Source organism: Alosa alosa, chromosome 11 (genome assembly GCF_017589495.1).
Source record: "Alosa alosa isolate M-15738 ecotype Scorff River chromosome 11, AALO_Geno_1.1, whole genome shotgun sequence".
Lineage (NCBI taxonomy): Eukaryota > Metazoa > Chordata > Actinopteri > Clupeiformes > Clupeidae > Alosa > Alosa alosa.
Genome location: NC_063199.1, coordinates 15,932,122 through 15,946,423, shown reverse-complemented (window position 1 = coordinate 15,946,423; position 14,302 = coordinate 15,932,122). Strand labels below are relative to the sequence as shown.

At 43.4% G+C, this 14,302-nt stretch overlaps 1 protein-coding gene across 1 annotated transcript in view; it reads right to left on the bottom strand.

Annotated features, from left to right (window-relative positions):
* Nucleotides 1–14,302, bottom strand: part of stra6 (signaling receptor and transporter of retinol STRA6) — a 28,220-nt gene that overhangs the window by 13,107 nt on the left and 811 nt on the right. The window contains exons 2-6 of the mRNA XM_048257240.1: nucleotides 5,161–5,708; nucleotides 4,412–4,478; nucleotides 3,137–3,219; nucleotides 2,595–2,728; nucleotides 488–654 (exon numbers count right to left, since the gene is read on the bottom strand). Coding sequence (XP_048113197.1) covers nucleotides 488–654; nucleotides 2,595–2,728; nucleotides 3,137–3,219; nucleotides 4,412–4,478; nucleotides 5,161–5,231 — 522 coding nt within the window. The 5' untranslated portion in view covers nucleotides 5,232–5,708. The remainder of the gene's footprint in view (nucleotides 1–487; nucleotides 655–2,594; nucleotides 2,729–3,136; nucleotides 3,220–4,411; nucleotides 4,479–5,160; nucleotides 5,709–14,302) is intronic.

Below are 14,302 nucleotides of genomic sequence, written 5' to 3'. Positions count from 1 at the left end.
CCTTAGACATAGAGCTACGTATGAGACACCTTTTCCTGTGTATGACTTTAGATGGTATCCTACTGCTTGGAAGCAGAGTGTGTGAGACTATGTGAGGGGTACTCAGTCTTTCTCATGATGGATATGACAATACTACTGAGTGTTTGTCTGGCTAATGAGAGAGGACATGATTATGTGATCCAACACTGACTGTCTTAGATCCACCAGTAAAATAAACTGGACTTGAGGAGCTATAGGGCAGTAAATCCTGGAAACCAGATCCAAATGTGAAACACATAATTTAGAGGGAAAGCAGCTGTACCTAATATATAATTACCTGGATTATTTTGACATCCTACTTTGTGGAGTAGCAAGTTCCTACTCTGTTGGAATGAGAAATTGCAGCATAATAGAAATGCAAGGCCTAGCATTGGCAAAGCCCATCATCATAGACCACTTGTGATTTCAATGGTGCTCATCCCAATTCCTGGATCAACAGCTGCCTTACCTCTGGTGTTCTTGGGCAGTCCACCTTCTGCCAGACGAGGACGCTGAAGTGTGACCAGGACAACAGGCTGCCCAGGACGTAGCCCACCTGGCTGTGCAGTGTGCCACAGGCCAACAGCGGGTAGTAGAGGGCTGGGTAGTAGACCAGGGCAAGAATTATCCAGTACTCTGAGGAAACAGGACAACAATGACATCAGCATGGCTTAGAGCAAGGAAAATTCCCATCCCTGAAGTTAACAGAAGCTTGTCAAGCCCTTGTATATAACTATCTATTTTCAGATCTCAAATGGCCCATTCCTGAATGCCATGCACAGTGCGTACAGTCTGCAGTCCATCTACAGATTAGCAGATGACTTTGGCCTCATGGACGAGACTCTGATGTGGCATCGACTCTATCAGAATCTCACATTCTGGGACGTGTTCATCTGACAGTCGGTCTAAAAAAAAACCAATCCAACCATGTGATACAACCATGATGAAATGATGCCAAACAATCCTATTACACCAGTTTGACATAGCTATGAAAGAAAAAAACAACCAACCCTCTTGCATTAGTGTTACACAAACATAACAGAAACCAACCAATTCAATTGTAGCAGTGTCAACCAATCAACCAATATCATACAGCCATGTCTGAAACCAACCATTCACATTATGCTACCCAGCTATGATAGAACATAGACATTCTATTGAATCAGTGTAAAGTCACTGCTTCAATGTTGTGAGAATATACTGGTCCGCAGAAAGATGCAAAAACACATAAGCAAAACACAGCTCAATACAGCAAGATTAGATAGATTTTGAATCAGGAATGCACTAAGGCCATTGTTTTGAATCCAGGAATCACTCACAGTGAGAAATGACGTACCCTCCCCATGCAGTGTGTGCTTTAGAGAGGAGTCTACTAAATAAGCACATGTGAATGTTAATGATGTAACTGACATACATGATTAGACACACAATACACCATCACTACTGCCACAGCCATGCTGTCCCATATCTGGAGCCACCGTGCCTCTCACTAATCGCAAGGCAACAGGCGCCGTAAGAGGCCAAACCCGTTGCGCAACACAACACAAAACAGCCCCGCAACAGCCACAGCGGTGAACTTCAGCCGCAGCGCTCCGAACCCAGGCATGATAATCCAGTTGCACAACACACACCTTGAAGGCCTGGGCGTCTAAGCCAGGGAACGACAACAAGCGGTGGTGCAACCCCTCCCTCCCTCATGCTTTAGACAGAAACTCCTTTTGTTTAGTCTCTTTGAGAAGGGGGCCAAGCGCTGCCGAGGTGTCTGCTCATCAGACAGACACAGTGTAGAGTTCACTCACTGAGCCCACAGGGGATAAAACACACCATCTGCACAGACAGCCTGATACCTCTAGAGAGAGAGAGAGAGAGAGAGAGACAGAGAGAGAGACAGAGAGAGAGACAGAGAGAGAATGAGAGAAGACAGAGAGAGAGACAGAGAGAGAATGAGAGAACTGGTATCCACACCTTTATGCCTGTGACTACTTTATCTGGTTACTGTCTGCCATTCTTTCCCTCTTACCCAAGCAAGAGCACATTACATTGACATTAATTCGCTAAAAAGGCTCTTTCATCCCAAGTGCCTTGCACCGCTGGCTGTGTCCTACCCCTGTTCTCCCTCTATTGTTGCAGATCTGCCACAGCGTCTGGACATACTCTACAGGTGTTTCATTTCTCCATCACAGGGTGTGCTTCCAGAAATGGGAATTCGACCCCGTGGTGACTGTACGGTTCTTTGCACCTTGTTCTAGAAGAACACACTGAACTCAAAGAACTATAAGAGCTAGATCTAGAAGCACATTCTAGGGATCTCATGTAGGACCAGTATGAAAGACCAAAGTAAAAGGCTACTTCTCAAGAGCTCCGTTTTTATACATCACAACACCTCACAACAATTATCACCGGAACCTAGCAACTAATTTCAATGGAAGCAAATTCAGAATCAGAATACAGAAAATCAGAAAACTGGCTTGAATCTGGCTTCATAAACAATCAATCATTTCAATTCCCCAAACCCATGTCTCCCCACACCCAGCCACATGTCTGTCAGACTGCCCAGAACTCTATCCTGCTCTTACGTCTGTGGGCCGAGTCCTTAACGAAGGGCAGGGGACTGGGGGAGATGCCCAGGCCGAAGAGCTTGCAGAAGAGCACCCCATACACCGCCACCGCCAGGCCCTTGTGCTGAGTGTGGTCCAGGAAGTTTACTGGGCTGCCAAGAGGAGAGAAACCAGCATTTAGTATCAGCAATGCCTGTGTGTGTCTGTCTGTGTGTGTCTGTGTGTGTGTGTGTATTCATGTGTGTGTGTGTGTGTGTATGCGTGTGTGTCTATGTGTGTGTTTGTGCGTATGTGCGTGTGTATGCGTATGTGTGTGTGTGCGTGTGTGAGTAGTCTTTTTTGATAATGATCAATCCATAATCCATATGATCAAACAAGTGTGCATTTGTTTCAATGAAACCGACATCTAGGCTTGTGTGTATGTGTGTGTGTGTGTGTGTGGCTGTGTGTGTGTGGCTGTGTGTGTGTGGCTGTGGGGAGTCTGAACTTCAGTAACCTGTCCCGGGGTCAAAGTCAGTGTTTACCATCCTGTGTGTCAGTGTCACGTGCCGTCGGCTCACCTGAGCAGTCCTGAGAATCCCCTCAGGTTATCGTTCACCTTCTTCCTCCTGGCCAGCACCGCCAGCACCAGCATGATCACCAGCTACAGATACACACACACACACACACACACACAGACACATATGTTAGGCCTCCTTTCTGACACACACACACACACACACACACAGACACACACAGAGGGCCAAACTTGCCCTATGACCCTTGACAGTCGTTAGTGGTGAAGACAGCGGAAGACCAAGACAAAGGCAGAGATGGAGGACACCCCCAGACCAGCCATCCACCTCATCAGAGAGGGGTCACAGCGCCACCCTCTACACCCAACTTCCCCGGACACAGACGTGAAGATGTCCCCTATTAGTCACGATCATTCACCAGGACCAGGGCTGGGTCGCAGGACCTTGATGATCCTGACCTTTGACCCAGCAGAAAGTCCCAGACAAGAGCTCACGTCACGCCATGGGTCCATCACACTTAATTACCACAGGGGTGTTTTCATAAGCATCAAAGAAGGCAGAGTGTGTGTGTCGGGATGGGGGTGTTCCTCTGTCCAGCTGCATGACTGGACTCTATGTAACTCTTGTTTACCTAAGCCCGTATCTAATTCCAGCTATCCAACTGAATCTAAGTATAAGCATAAGTATAAGTATATATACTCTTTTGATGCCGTGAGGGAAATTTGGTCTCTGCATTTATCCCAATCCGTGAATTAGTGAAACACACTCAGCACACAGTGAACACAAAGTGAGGCGAAGCACACACTAATCCGCCGCAGTGAGCTACCTGCTACGGCTCAGGGGGGAGCAGTGAGGGGTTAGGTGCCTTGCTCAAGGGCACTTCAGCCGTTCCTACTGGTCGGGGTTCGAACCGGCAACCCTCCGGTTACAAGTCCGAAACGCTAGGCAGTAGGCTACGGCTGAATCTCAAGTTTTCTACTCTTCACAGCTTTCTCACTTAGAAAGATGGTATTTGAGACAGAGTTCTATGCATTCAGCCCAAATTGAGGGTATATAACAGATTTACAAATGGGTTGTTTAGTTGATCTAATGTTGCTAATAGCATTCACAGGTAGTTGTGTTGTATGACTGCAATGCCTCTGTTCTGGGGAAACATTTGATTCATTGCAGCTACATGACAGCCAGACATAAACTGGTGCAAAGGGCCTGACGGTGTTTGAAAACATTCATTTTTCATTGTATAACTCATTGGGGGCATAGAACAATGAACGAAAGCAATTGATTGACAGCAAGATGCACAAATGAGAAAGGGCTACTCACGGACACTGCTGCAATGCATATGTGGTAGAGCCTGTCGTCCGCTGTGGGATCACAGGGAGGGATTATTCTGGAAGGTTCAGAGAAGAGAGGAGGCTTGTGAGATGTTGGGGTCTAAATCGATTACTCACACACATGTGGGTAACTGATCACCCCAAACAGAACCCCGCCACACACACACACACACACACACACACTTTCATGTCAGGAGACCATTTGTAACAGGCAAACTTTTGCCCGAAGCACAGATTACATGTTTAAACCGATTGCTGGTCAATGCGACTAAGCTGGACTCACGTTCCTGAGAAGTTTAGCACGTTTTGAGGGAGAACCTTTAATGTGAGAAGAGAACCACTACCAATTGGGGGGTCTCCCACACATTAAGTGTGAGGGCCAGCATGAATGAGAACTGAAAATAGAGACCATGGGTATGATAAGAAGACATCCTAAGTTGAACTGGCTTGCGTTTCCCATTGCTCTGCTGTGCTTACTTAAACACTTCAAACACATGACTGCAAACACTATGACTTAGGGTACAGTACAGATTTTAAAATCCTTTCAAACTGTCTAAAACAAGACACAGCATCATTCTCCAGCACACCATTCTCTCGCATCATATACAGACTGCCAGTGACAAGGCCCAGTCAAGGCTTAACTACCTTTTCTATAGACAAATCATTTCATCCCATCCCTAATGAACATAGCCTGAAGTTAGGTTGCAGCAATATGAGATTGAAGAGTTGGGTACTCACTCTTTGGGGGGCTTGGTGGGCATGGCGTTCCCATAGTCATAACTGTAGTAGTCCTGTACCTCTGCACTCATGGTGCCAGGTGTGTTTTACCCAAGTCCAGTTTCTGAAAAACACACCAGAGCCCTCGTCCTCGATGTGGTCCTTGTCCTCACAGAGCCTCACAGTGCGTCCCTGGCTCCTCTTCTGCGGCTCACGCTTCACTGCAGGCAGATGGCAGGAAAAAAGGAAAGAGAGAGAGAGAGAGAGAAAAAAAAAGTTTTCTCTGAAGTTTGAAAGCGTCGCTGGTGTGTCTGGCACTGCCGTGGCTGCTGCTGTTGTGGGATCCAGTGTCCGTGCTCTCCTCTTTTTTTCTCCTCTTTCTTTTCCTTCTTCACCCTGTTTCTCTTCTTTTCTCCCTGACTCTCTCGGCGTATCTGCAGGTCCCTCGCTGCTCCTGCAGAGGTGTGATGTGACCGGGACGGGAGCAGGCTGCTGAGTGCCACCCCCCAATCCTCTTCCCCTGCACAGGCCCTTTGTCAGATGAGGATTACTAACAGACCGGGGAGGACCTGAGAGAGAGAGAGAGAGAGAGAAGAGAGAGAGGGGAATGAGAATAGGAAGGCGGGATGGAGAGAATGAAGTGGTCAAAGGGAGGGAAAAATTGAAAGATAAAGAGAGAGAACGACAAAATGAACAAGAGGAAATGAGAGAGGTAAAGAAAGAAAAAGTGCACAAAAGGAGAAGGGAGAGAAAGAGAGAGAGAGAGAGAGAGTGATGTGAGAGGAGGGAGAGAAATGTTCCAGACAGGGTGAGCTGTGCTCTGCTCCGTTCTGCTCTGGACCACCTGTAGCTGTGGGGCTGGAGCTCACACTCACTTCACTTCACTTCACTTCACTTCACGTCCTGGACAGCGGACAGCACAGCATAACACAGCACAGCACAGCACTGAGTCTACAGCAAGGAGCCTACAGCTGGGAGCAAGAGAGACAAAGGCAGAGGGATCCCTGGCCTTTTAAGCCCGACACCTAAGGGTGTGTGTGTGTGTGTGTGTGTGTGTGTGTGTGTGTGTGTGTGTGTGAGAGAGAGAGATGCACTATCACACCCTATCAGGGAGTCACACCTTCCATAATGATAACAGGAAAATTCACATTGGCAGTGAATAACTATCCTCCTACACACACACACACACACACACACACACACACACACACACCCTCTGATGCCTTAAGTGTTAAATAACCTAGGACCACACTCACACAAACACAAACACACAGTCCCATCTGAGGGGAATCTAGGATATACATGTCTGCACAATGTTACCATTCATCTGGCTAACACAGACACAAGCCCAATTAACTAAGCACTTTGGAAGATAAGTCACTTTTTATGATGGTAGAAACAAAAAGATACACCACAATTATACTTACAAAATGAAACAGGCTTGGCAACCATTTGCTACAGTGAGCTGTAAGTTGAGTAACGTCATAAACTGAAGCAAGGAAACACCTCTTGAATCATTTTTTGTTGTGACATGCTAGGGGAGCACCATATACTAAACTGATTTAGGAACCAGCTACGTCACAGAACAGCATGGTTTCTCTGCTGCCCAGTGAAATCATTCCATAGTCCAAATACTTCCTTCTCAGTGGGACTCGATCTCTGAGATGCTGTTTTGGTAAGTGGCTATTCTCATTACCCATTTGCTTGGTAACACTTCGAGAAAGTGTGAACACCAGTGAGTTACTGAGGACAGGAATAGGTCATTTTATATTCCCACTCCTTATACCAATGTGCATACCTCTTAAAGAACACAGCATTTAAATAAAGGCAGTGACCGCAGCCGGCCGGTTGATACGCACATCCAGCTTTGCATACAATACATGCATGAGCTATAAATAGAACTGTGGGGAAAAGAGTCACACTGGGATTTTAAGATTTCCCTTTGTATCTGTTTGTGATGCAAGTTAAAATCTCCATGTCTCTTTCTCTCTCTTCCTCCCTCCCTCCCTTCCTCTCTCTCTCCCTACCTCCCCCTCTCTCTCTCCCTCTCCCTCCTTGTCTTCTCCTATTCCCTTCCCTTGATCATGTTTTGCAAGCAGGCCAGCGTCAGAATGAATTGCTCCCCCTCATTATGCCGGGATTAGTCAGAGACTGTTTTAAAACGTAACAGAAATCCACCCCTAACACTCCTGAGAAAACACATAGCCGCCCACTGGTGTCTTACATGGGAGTTGCTGCAGCGGACCCCCAAAACTAATACATCTCCCCAGACAAAAACCCCAAAAAACGACCGGCGAGCCTTAATAAATAAAGGTCAGGGAACAAAGAATGCTTTGAAGAGTGATAATTACATCACTGCCACGGCCCTGGGTCTGAGCCAGAGAGCGAGGAGCTTGTATCAGGTGCAGTTATGGGCGAACACTAAGCCAGGCTAAAACCTCTGAGGCTTGGATCAGCTTCTCACCACCACAACTTGTCAGGGGAAACACAATGAACTTCACCCATCACTAATATGGGCCTGATTGGATTAACAGCAGCGCACTAATGTGCTCCGGACCAATGCAAACACTCCTCAAGTCAATGTCATAATCCGCTCATATTCTCCAGCACCTCTAAAAGGCCAGGGAGCCTGAAGATGTGAAGAAACAATACTCAGCTGATGGATGTCAGATAAGGTTGTAAATTACCATGAAAAATAGAAACTCTGAAACACATACTGTATTGTTGTGGTTGGTGTGAAGTAAGACTCTGTTACTTAAATGACAGATTCAAAAACTGGTACACTGTTTTAACAATGAGAACTGATGTCAGAGCTTTGACATTCCAAGACCTGATAACCACACAACAAAACAAAATTCAGAACCCGATTCCTCAACTGGCTAACATTTGACTAAGTCCATATTTTCCATTAAACCCCCATTTTAAAAAGCTAAGCATCTGGTCTATCCACAGAAATGACTATAAAAATGATTCCCACAAGCTCAGATCATGGGTCTTGATGCGGCCGACCGCGGAGTCAGGAGAATTTCGAAGCGACGTGTGAACCACAGCTTGAGAAGCGGGTTCACACAACCTGCGCTGGCAGCACTACAAAGGCCTGTTATTCCAGCGTGTACCACCACCACGGCACAGCGTGACAGGACGGAACAGGAGCGGATCTGATTAAAGGCACCGGGGAGAGAAGAGGGGAGCGCGAGAGGAAGATGGATGCTCCTCATAATGGCTCTGTACTGGCCGTCATCCGTCAACAACCCCCACGGGGGTGCTTAAGTCTGCCAGTTAAAGACAAGAACTGGGAATAGTGGTGGTGTGTTAGTGTGTGTGTGTGTGTTAAATGTGTGTTAAACTAGGTGTCTCACTGACAGAGCGGAACGTTTAATGGAGGAAAAACAGACATCCATTTGGTGCCAAAGAGTAGTGATGGTTGTTTAACCCCAATTGTCTTCAAAGCTCCCCAACTCACAGGTGGGTCTGCCAGCCTGACAAAGGCACAATAGGGAATCACAGAATTGGAAGCATTCTGTGGTAGAATTAGAAGGCCTTTAAAATTCCATAGAGGGAATTCCCATGGATGGGATTAACCTGATCCATGGAACACTGTGCTGCTCTTCCTCATAACCACAAGACCTAGCTTCATCCCTGCTGTGACTATTCCTCAACCTATCTTCCTTCATTATAATAAACAAAACTTTAACAGTTTTAAGTGATACATTTGTCAAAGTTTTATTATTTTAAAAAAAAAAAAGATAAGTTGGATGAATTCCTTGCATCTGAACTCACACACTAAGTAATCAAATCTAATTGATTGGCAAGGCACCTGCCCAGATGTATTTTGGTAGGCATTTAAAAATAGCTGCACCACAGAGAGAAATATATTTCCTACCTTAATCAGAAGACAAGAGGCAAAATGGAATGGGCTACTCTGCGTCTGACCTTTACAGGAACTATCTGTGTCAGTCAGGGAGTTTTGCATAGGCTGGCCTGGAGCCATGGGAAAACACTGTTGTATTGGCCTGCGCAAAGACAGCCTGTCTCTGTGGAATTCCACCGCCATGTGGGAAATCACAGTCCTGAGTCACCAAGACATTAGACAGGCAGGCCTTAGCCATTTCCTTCATTCAGGGGGGCACTAGCAACTCTTGATAGGGCTTTTATATCCATCATTTCTGTGATCATGTTATGGTGTTGTGTCTTGTGTATACATTGTGTTAGTTTGTATGTGATGTTTGTGTTGCTATACAATTTTAGTTGTATTAAATCAAAGATTTACAATCAACACACTGTACAATAGTTACATTATAAAAAGGGACACAGATATTCCAAATCCATCTGCACTTGAGCCGAGTACGCTATAGTACCAGATACTTTCTAATGAGGAGACACAGCACTCAAAAAATCCCCCATAGAAATGCATGGGGTTAGTTTGTAATGCCAATATGGCCGTTGTCTACACATATCCCACCCCTTCCACGGCAAAACGTCGACATGTGAATACATTGAGCCAATCATGTGGTGTGATGTGAATACATTGAGCCAATCATATGGTGTGTTGTGCAGACATCGTGCCAATCATGTGTTGTGAACTCGCCGCTGCAGTAAGGTTGGTGTCGTGAAGCCTTGCGCACGCGCATTTCTGCCAAATAGGATGCCCGATGAGTGCCCAAAAAGCGTTGCATTATGGCCGCCGAGTGGAGGGACTTGCCTAAAAGGACTTTGACAGTACATTCTGGGTAATGCTAATCAGCGCTGCTCATCCACATCCACAGTATGTTCAGGCCAAGAAGAGCTAGATTACATTTCTCAGTAACTACAGATCATGGTGTTTGGACAGTCAGACTGGCTATAGGTAGCACTTCACTTTTTTCACTTATTCTGTGTTGTGTTGTGTGATGTGAATACATTGAGCCAATCATGTGGTGTGATGTGAATACATTGAGCCAATCATGTGGTGTGATGTGAATACATTGAGCCAATCATGTGGTGTGATGTGAATACATTGAGCCAATCATGTGGTGTGATGTGAATACATTGAGCCAATCATGTGGTGTGATGTGAATACATTGAGCCAATCATGTGGTGTGATGTGAATACATTGAGCCAATCATGTGGTGTGATGTGAATACATTGAGCCAATCATGTGGTGTGATGTGAATACATTGAGCCAATCATGTGGTGTGATGTGAATACATTGAGCCAATCATGTGGTGTGATGTGAATACATTGAGCCAATCATGTGGTGTGATGTGAATACATTGAGCCAATCATGTGGTGTGATGTGAATACATTGAGCCAATCATGTGGTGTGATGTGAATACATTGAGCCAATCATGTGGTGTGATGTGAATACATTGAGCCAATCATGTGGTGTGATGTGAATACATTGAGCCAATCATGTGGTGTGATGTGAATACATTGAGCCAATCATGTGGTGTGATGTGAATACATTGAGCCAATCATGTGGTGTGATGTGAATACATTGAGCCAATCATGTGGTGTGATGTGAATACATTGAGCCAATCATGTGGTGTGATGTGAATACATTGAGCCAATCATGTGGTGTGATGTGAATACATTGAGCCAATCATGTGGTGTGATGTGAATACATTGAGCCAATCATGTGGTGTGATGTGAATACATTGAGCCAATCATGTGGTGTGATGTGAATACATTGAGCCAATCATGTGGTGTGATGTGAATACATTGAGCCAATCATGTGGTGTGATGTGAATACATTGAGCCAATCATGTGGTGTGATGTGAATACATTGAGCCAATCATGTGGTGTGATGTGAATACATTGAGCCAATCATGTGGTGTGATGTGAATACATTGAGCCAATCATGTGGTGTGATGTGAATACATTGAGCCAATCATGTGGTGTGATGTGAATACATTGAGCCAATCATGTGGTGTGATGTGAATACATTGAGCCAATCATGTGGTGTGATGTGAATACATTGAGCCAATCATGTGGTGTGATGTGAATACATTGAGCCAATCATGTGGTGTGATGTGAATACATTGAGCCAATCATGTGGTGTGATGTGAATACATTGAGCCAATCATGTGGTGTGATGTGAATACATTGAGCCAATCATGTGGTGTGATGTGAATACATTGAGCCAATCATGTGGTGTGATGTGAATACATTGAGCCAATCATGTGGTGTGATGTGAATACATTGAGCCAATCATGTGGTGTGATGTGAATACATTGAGCCAATCATGTGGTGTGATGTGAATACATTGAGCCAATCATGTGGTGTGATGTGAATACATTGAGCCAATCATGTGGTGTGATGTGAATACATTGAGCCAATCATGTGGTGTGATGTGAATACATTGAGCCAATCATGTGGTGTGATGTGAATACATTGAAGGTCTACTGTTATTACTTTTTATTAAGTGGCTGAGACCTGTACGTCTGTAACCACTGAACAACTAATTAGAACTAGAAAAGCATTTCCTGAAGGAAATACAGTGCTTGAAAATTCAGCTATTTATGTTTAGCAGTTATGCTAACAGTGCTAACTATGCTAACATGCTACCTATGCTAACCATGTTACTTAGCTAACTTAGCTAATGTTTTCTAATAGTTTTGTAAAAAATAATAACTATGCTAACAATGCTAACTAGCATGCTAACCATGCTAACTATGCTAACCATGTGACTTAGCTAACTTAACTTACCATTTTTAATAGTTATGCTAACTATGCTAATGAAGCAGGTAGCACTTCACTTTTTCACTTATTCTGTGTTGTGTAGGTCTACTGTTATTACTTTTTATTAAGTGGCTGAGACCTGTACGTCTGTAACCACTGAACAACTAATTAGAACTAGAAAAGCATTTCCTGAAGGAAATACAGTGCATGAAAATGCAAAAAATATGATGTAAAATATCATACAGAGTAAAAACAAACTATATTGGTTGCTAGGTAGATGAGGTTTAATATAGTTAGAATGACTGAACAGTTAAATAGGTGGATAGTTTAAATGGTTAAATTATTTGCTAGGTATGAGGTTTAATATAGTTGGAATGACTGAACAGTTAAATAGGTGGATAGTTTAAATGGTTAAATTATTTGCTAGGTAGATGAGGTTTAATATAGGTGGATAGTTTAAATGGTAAAATTATTTGCTAGGTAGATGAGGTTTAATATAGTTGGAATGACTGAACAGTTGAAACAGTTAAACAGGATGTGTAGTCTTAACAGAATGAGACTGTATGCTTAAAGCCTGAGAAACTGACAGTTGATGCAGGTGGCCTGGCCACCTGGCACAAGATTCTAATTGCTGTGATGTCATAAAGGCCTAATATTTTTTAATTAATAGTTTAATCAATCAATCAATCAATCAATCAGTTTAACTGGCTCTTTGATGGGGCTTAGTTGAGCAGCTGGAAGTTGATACAGGTGCAAATCAAGTTAATTAGCCCATTGTGATGTCATCAGCCCAATGTTAAGTCTATGGGGAAATTTTGAATAGTTTTTTATTAATGGTTTAAAAAGTATAAAAGTTACAAAGATGAAAAATACAAAGCCCACATGTCCTAAGTAAGACCTACGTAACATAGTTTGAATGAAGTTTCTACGTTAAACGGTTGAAGCTGCATTAGCTGCGTTAGAAGAAGAATAATAAAGCTAAGAACTAGAAAAGCATTTCCTGAAGGAAATACAGTGCATGAAAATGCAAAAATATGATGTAAAATATCATACAGAGTAAAAACAAACTATATTGGTTGCTAGGTAGATGAGGTTTAATATAGTTGGAATGACGGAACAGTTAAATAGGTGGATAGTTTATATGGTTAAATTAATTGCTAGGTAGATGAGGTTTAATATAGTTGGAATGACTGAACAGTTAAATAGGTGGATAGTTTAAATGGTTAACCAAGTAATATAATGTAAATAATGTTAACCAAGTTACTTAACTTAGTTAATTTAGCTAATGTTTTCTAGCAGTTTTTTTTTTAAAAATGCTAATAATGTTAATGCTGTTAACTATACTAACAATGCTAACTATGTGACTTAGCTAACTAAGCTAATAATTTATAGCAGTTATGCTAAAATATTAAGAATGTTAACATGCTAACCATGTGACTTAGCTAACTTAGCTATTCATGTTTAGCAGTTATGCTAACAATGTTAACTATGCTAACATGCTACCTATGCTAACCATGTTACTTAGCTAACTTAGCTAATGTTTTCTAATAGTTTTGTAAAAAATAATAACTATGCTAACAATGCTAACTAGCATGCTAACAATGCTAACCATGTGACTTAGCTAACTTAACTTACCATTTTTAGTAGTTATGCTAACTATGCTAATGAGCATGCTAACAATGCTAACTATGTTAACCATGTTACTTATCTAACTTAGCTAATAATTTTTAGCAGTTGTTAGGGTAGTTGTGGTGGTTGCTATGTTGGTTGCTAAGTTATAACTGTGGAAGTGGTTGCTAGGCTGTTGCTAGGGTATTTGACATGGTTGCTAGGCTGTTGCTAGGGTACTTGAGGTGGTTGCTATGTTGTTTGCTAGGTAGGTGGTGGTTTAATGTAGTTGGTATGGCTGATAGAAGAAAAAGAAGAAGAAGAAGCTTAGGAAGAACAGTACAGTGCATTTTCATGCATTGTAATGACCTCACGGTCGATGTCGAAGACCTATCAAACTGATGTTGCTGAGAAGACAGACAATTTCCTGTAATGTTGAAGAATAAGCAGTTAGGCCTACAAATGAACAGAACTGATACCATGAGACCTGGGGCGGATCTAAAGCTTTGAACTGATAAATCCACAGCTCTCCTAAAGAGCAGGGCTGTGCTGAAGTTCTGGATTAATTAGGAACCTTTCTGATAAAGCTTTAGCAGTTCTCTATATAATGCTCAACTCGCCCACATTCTGTGTTTCTGAGATGATCAGACTCCTGTGTTATTTGTCCTTTCCGCGCCAGCCTCCCTGTCTTTCCACATGGAGGATTATGTCTGATGGACGATGTTCTCAAAATGGGCAAGCTTTGAAGCGGTTTCAACCGCACCGTGGCAAACAATGGCGCCTTTGTAGCAACTTACCATCTCAATTTCTCAGTGAAAGACGCACAGGTGTAGAGGAAAGGGGAATCTGAAGATGCACATAGCAGCCACAAATGCAGTTTTCACCAGAAACCTGT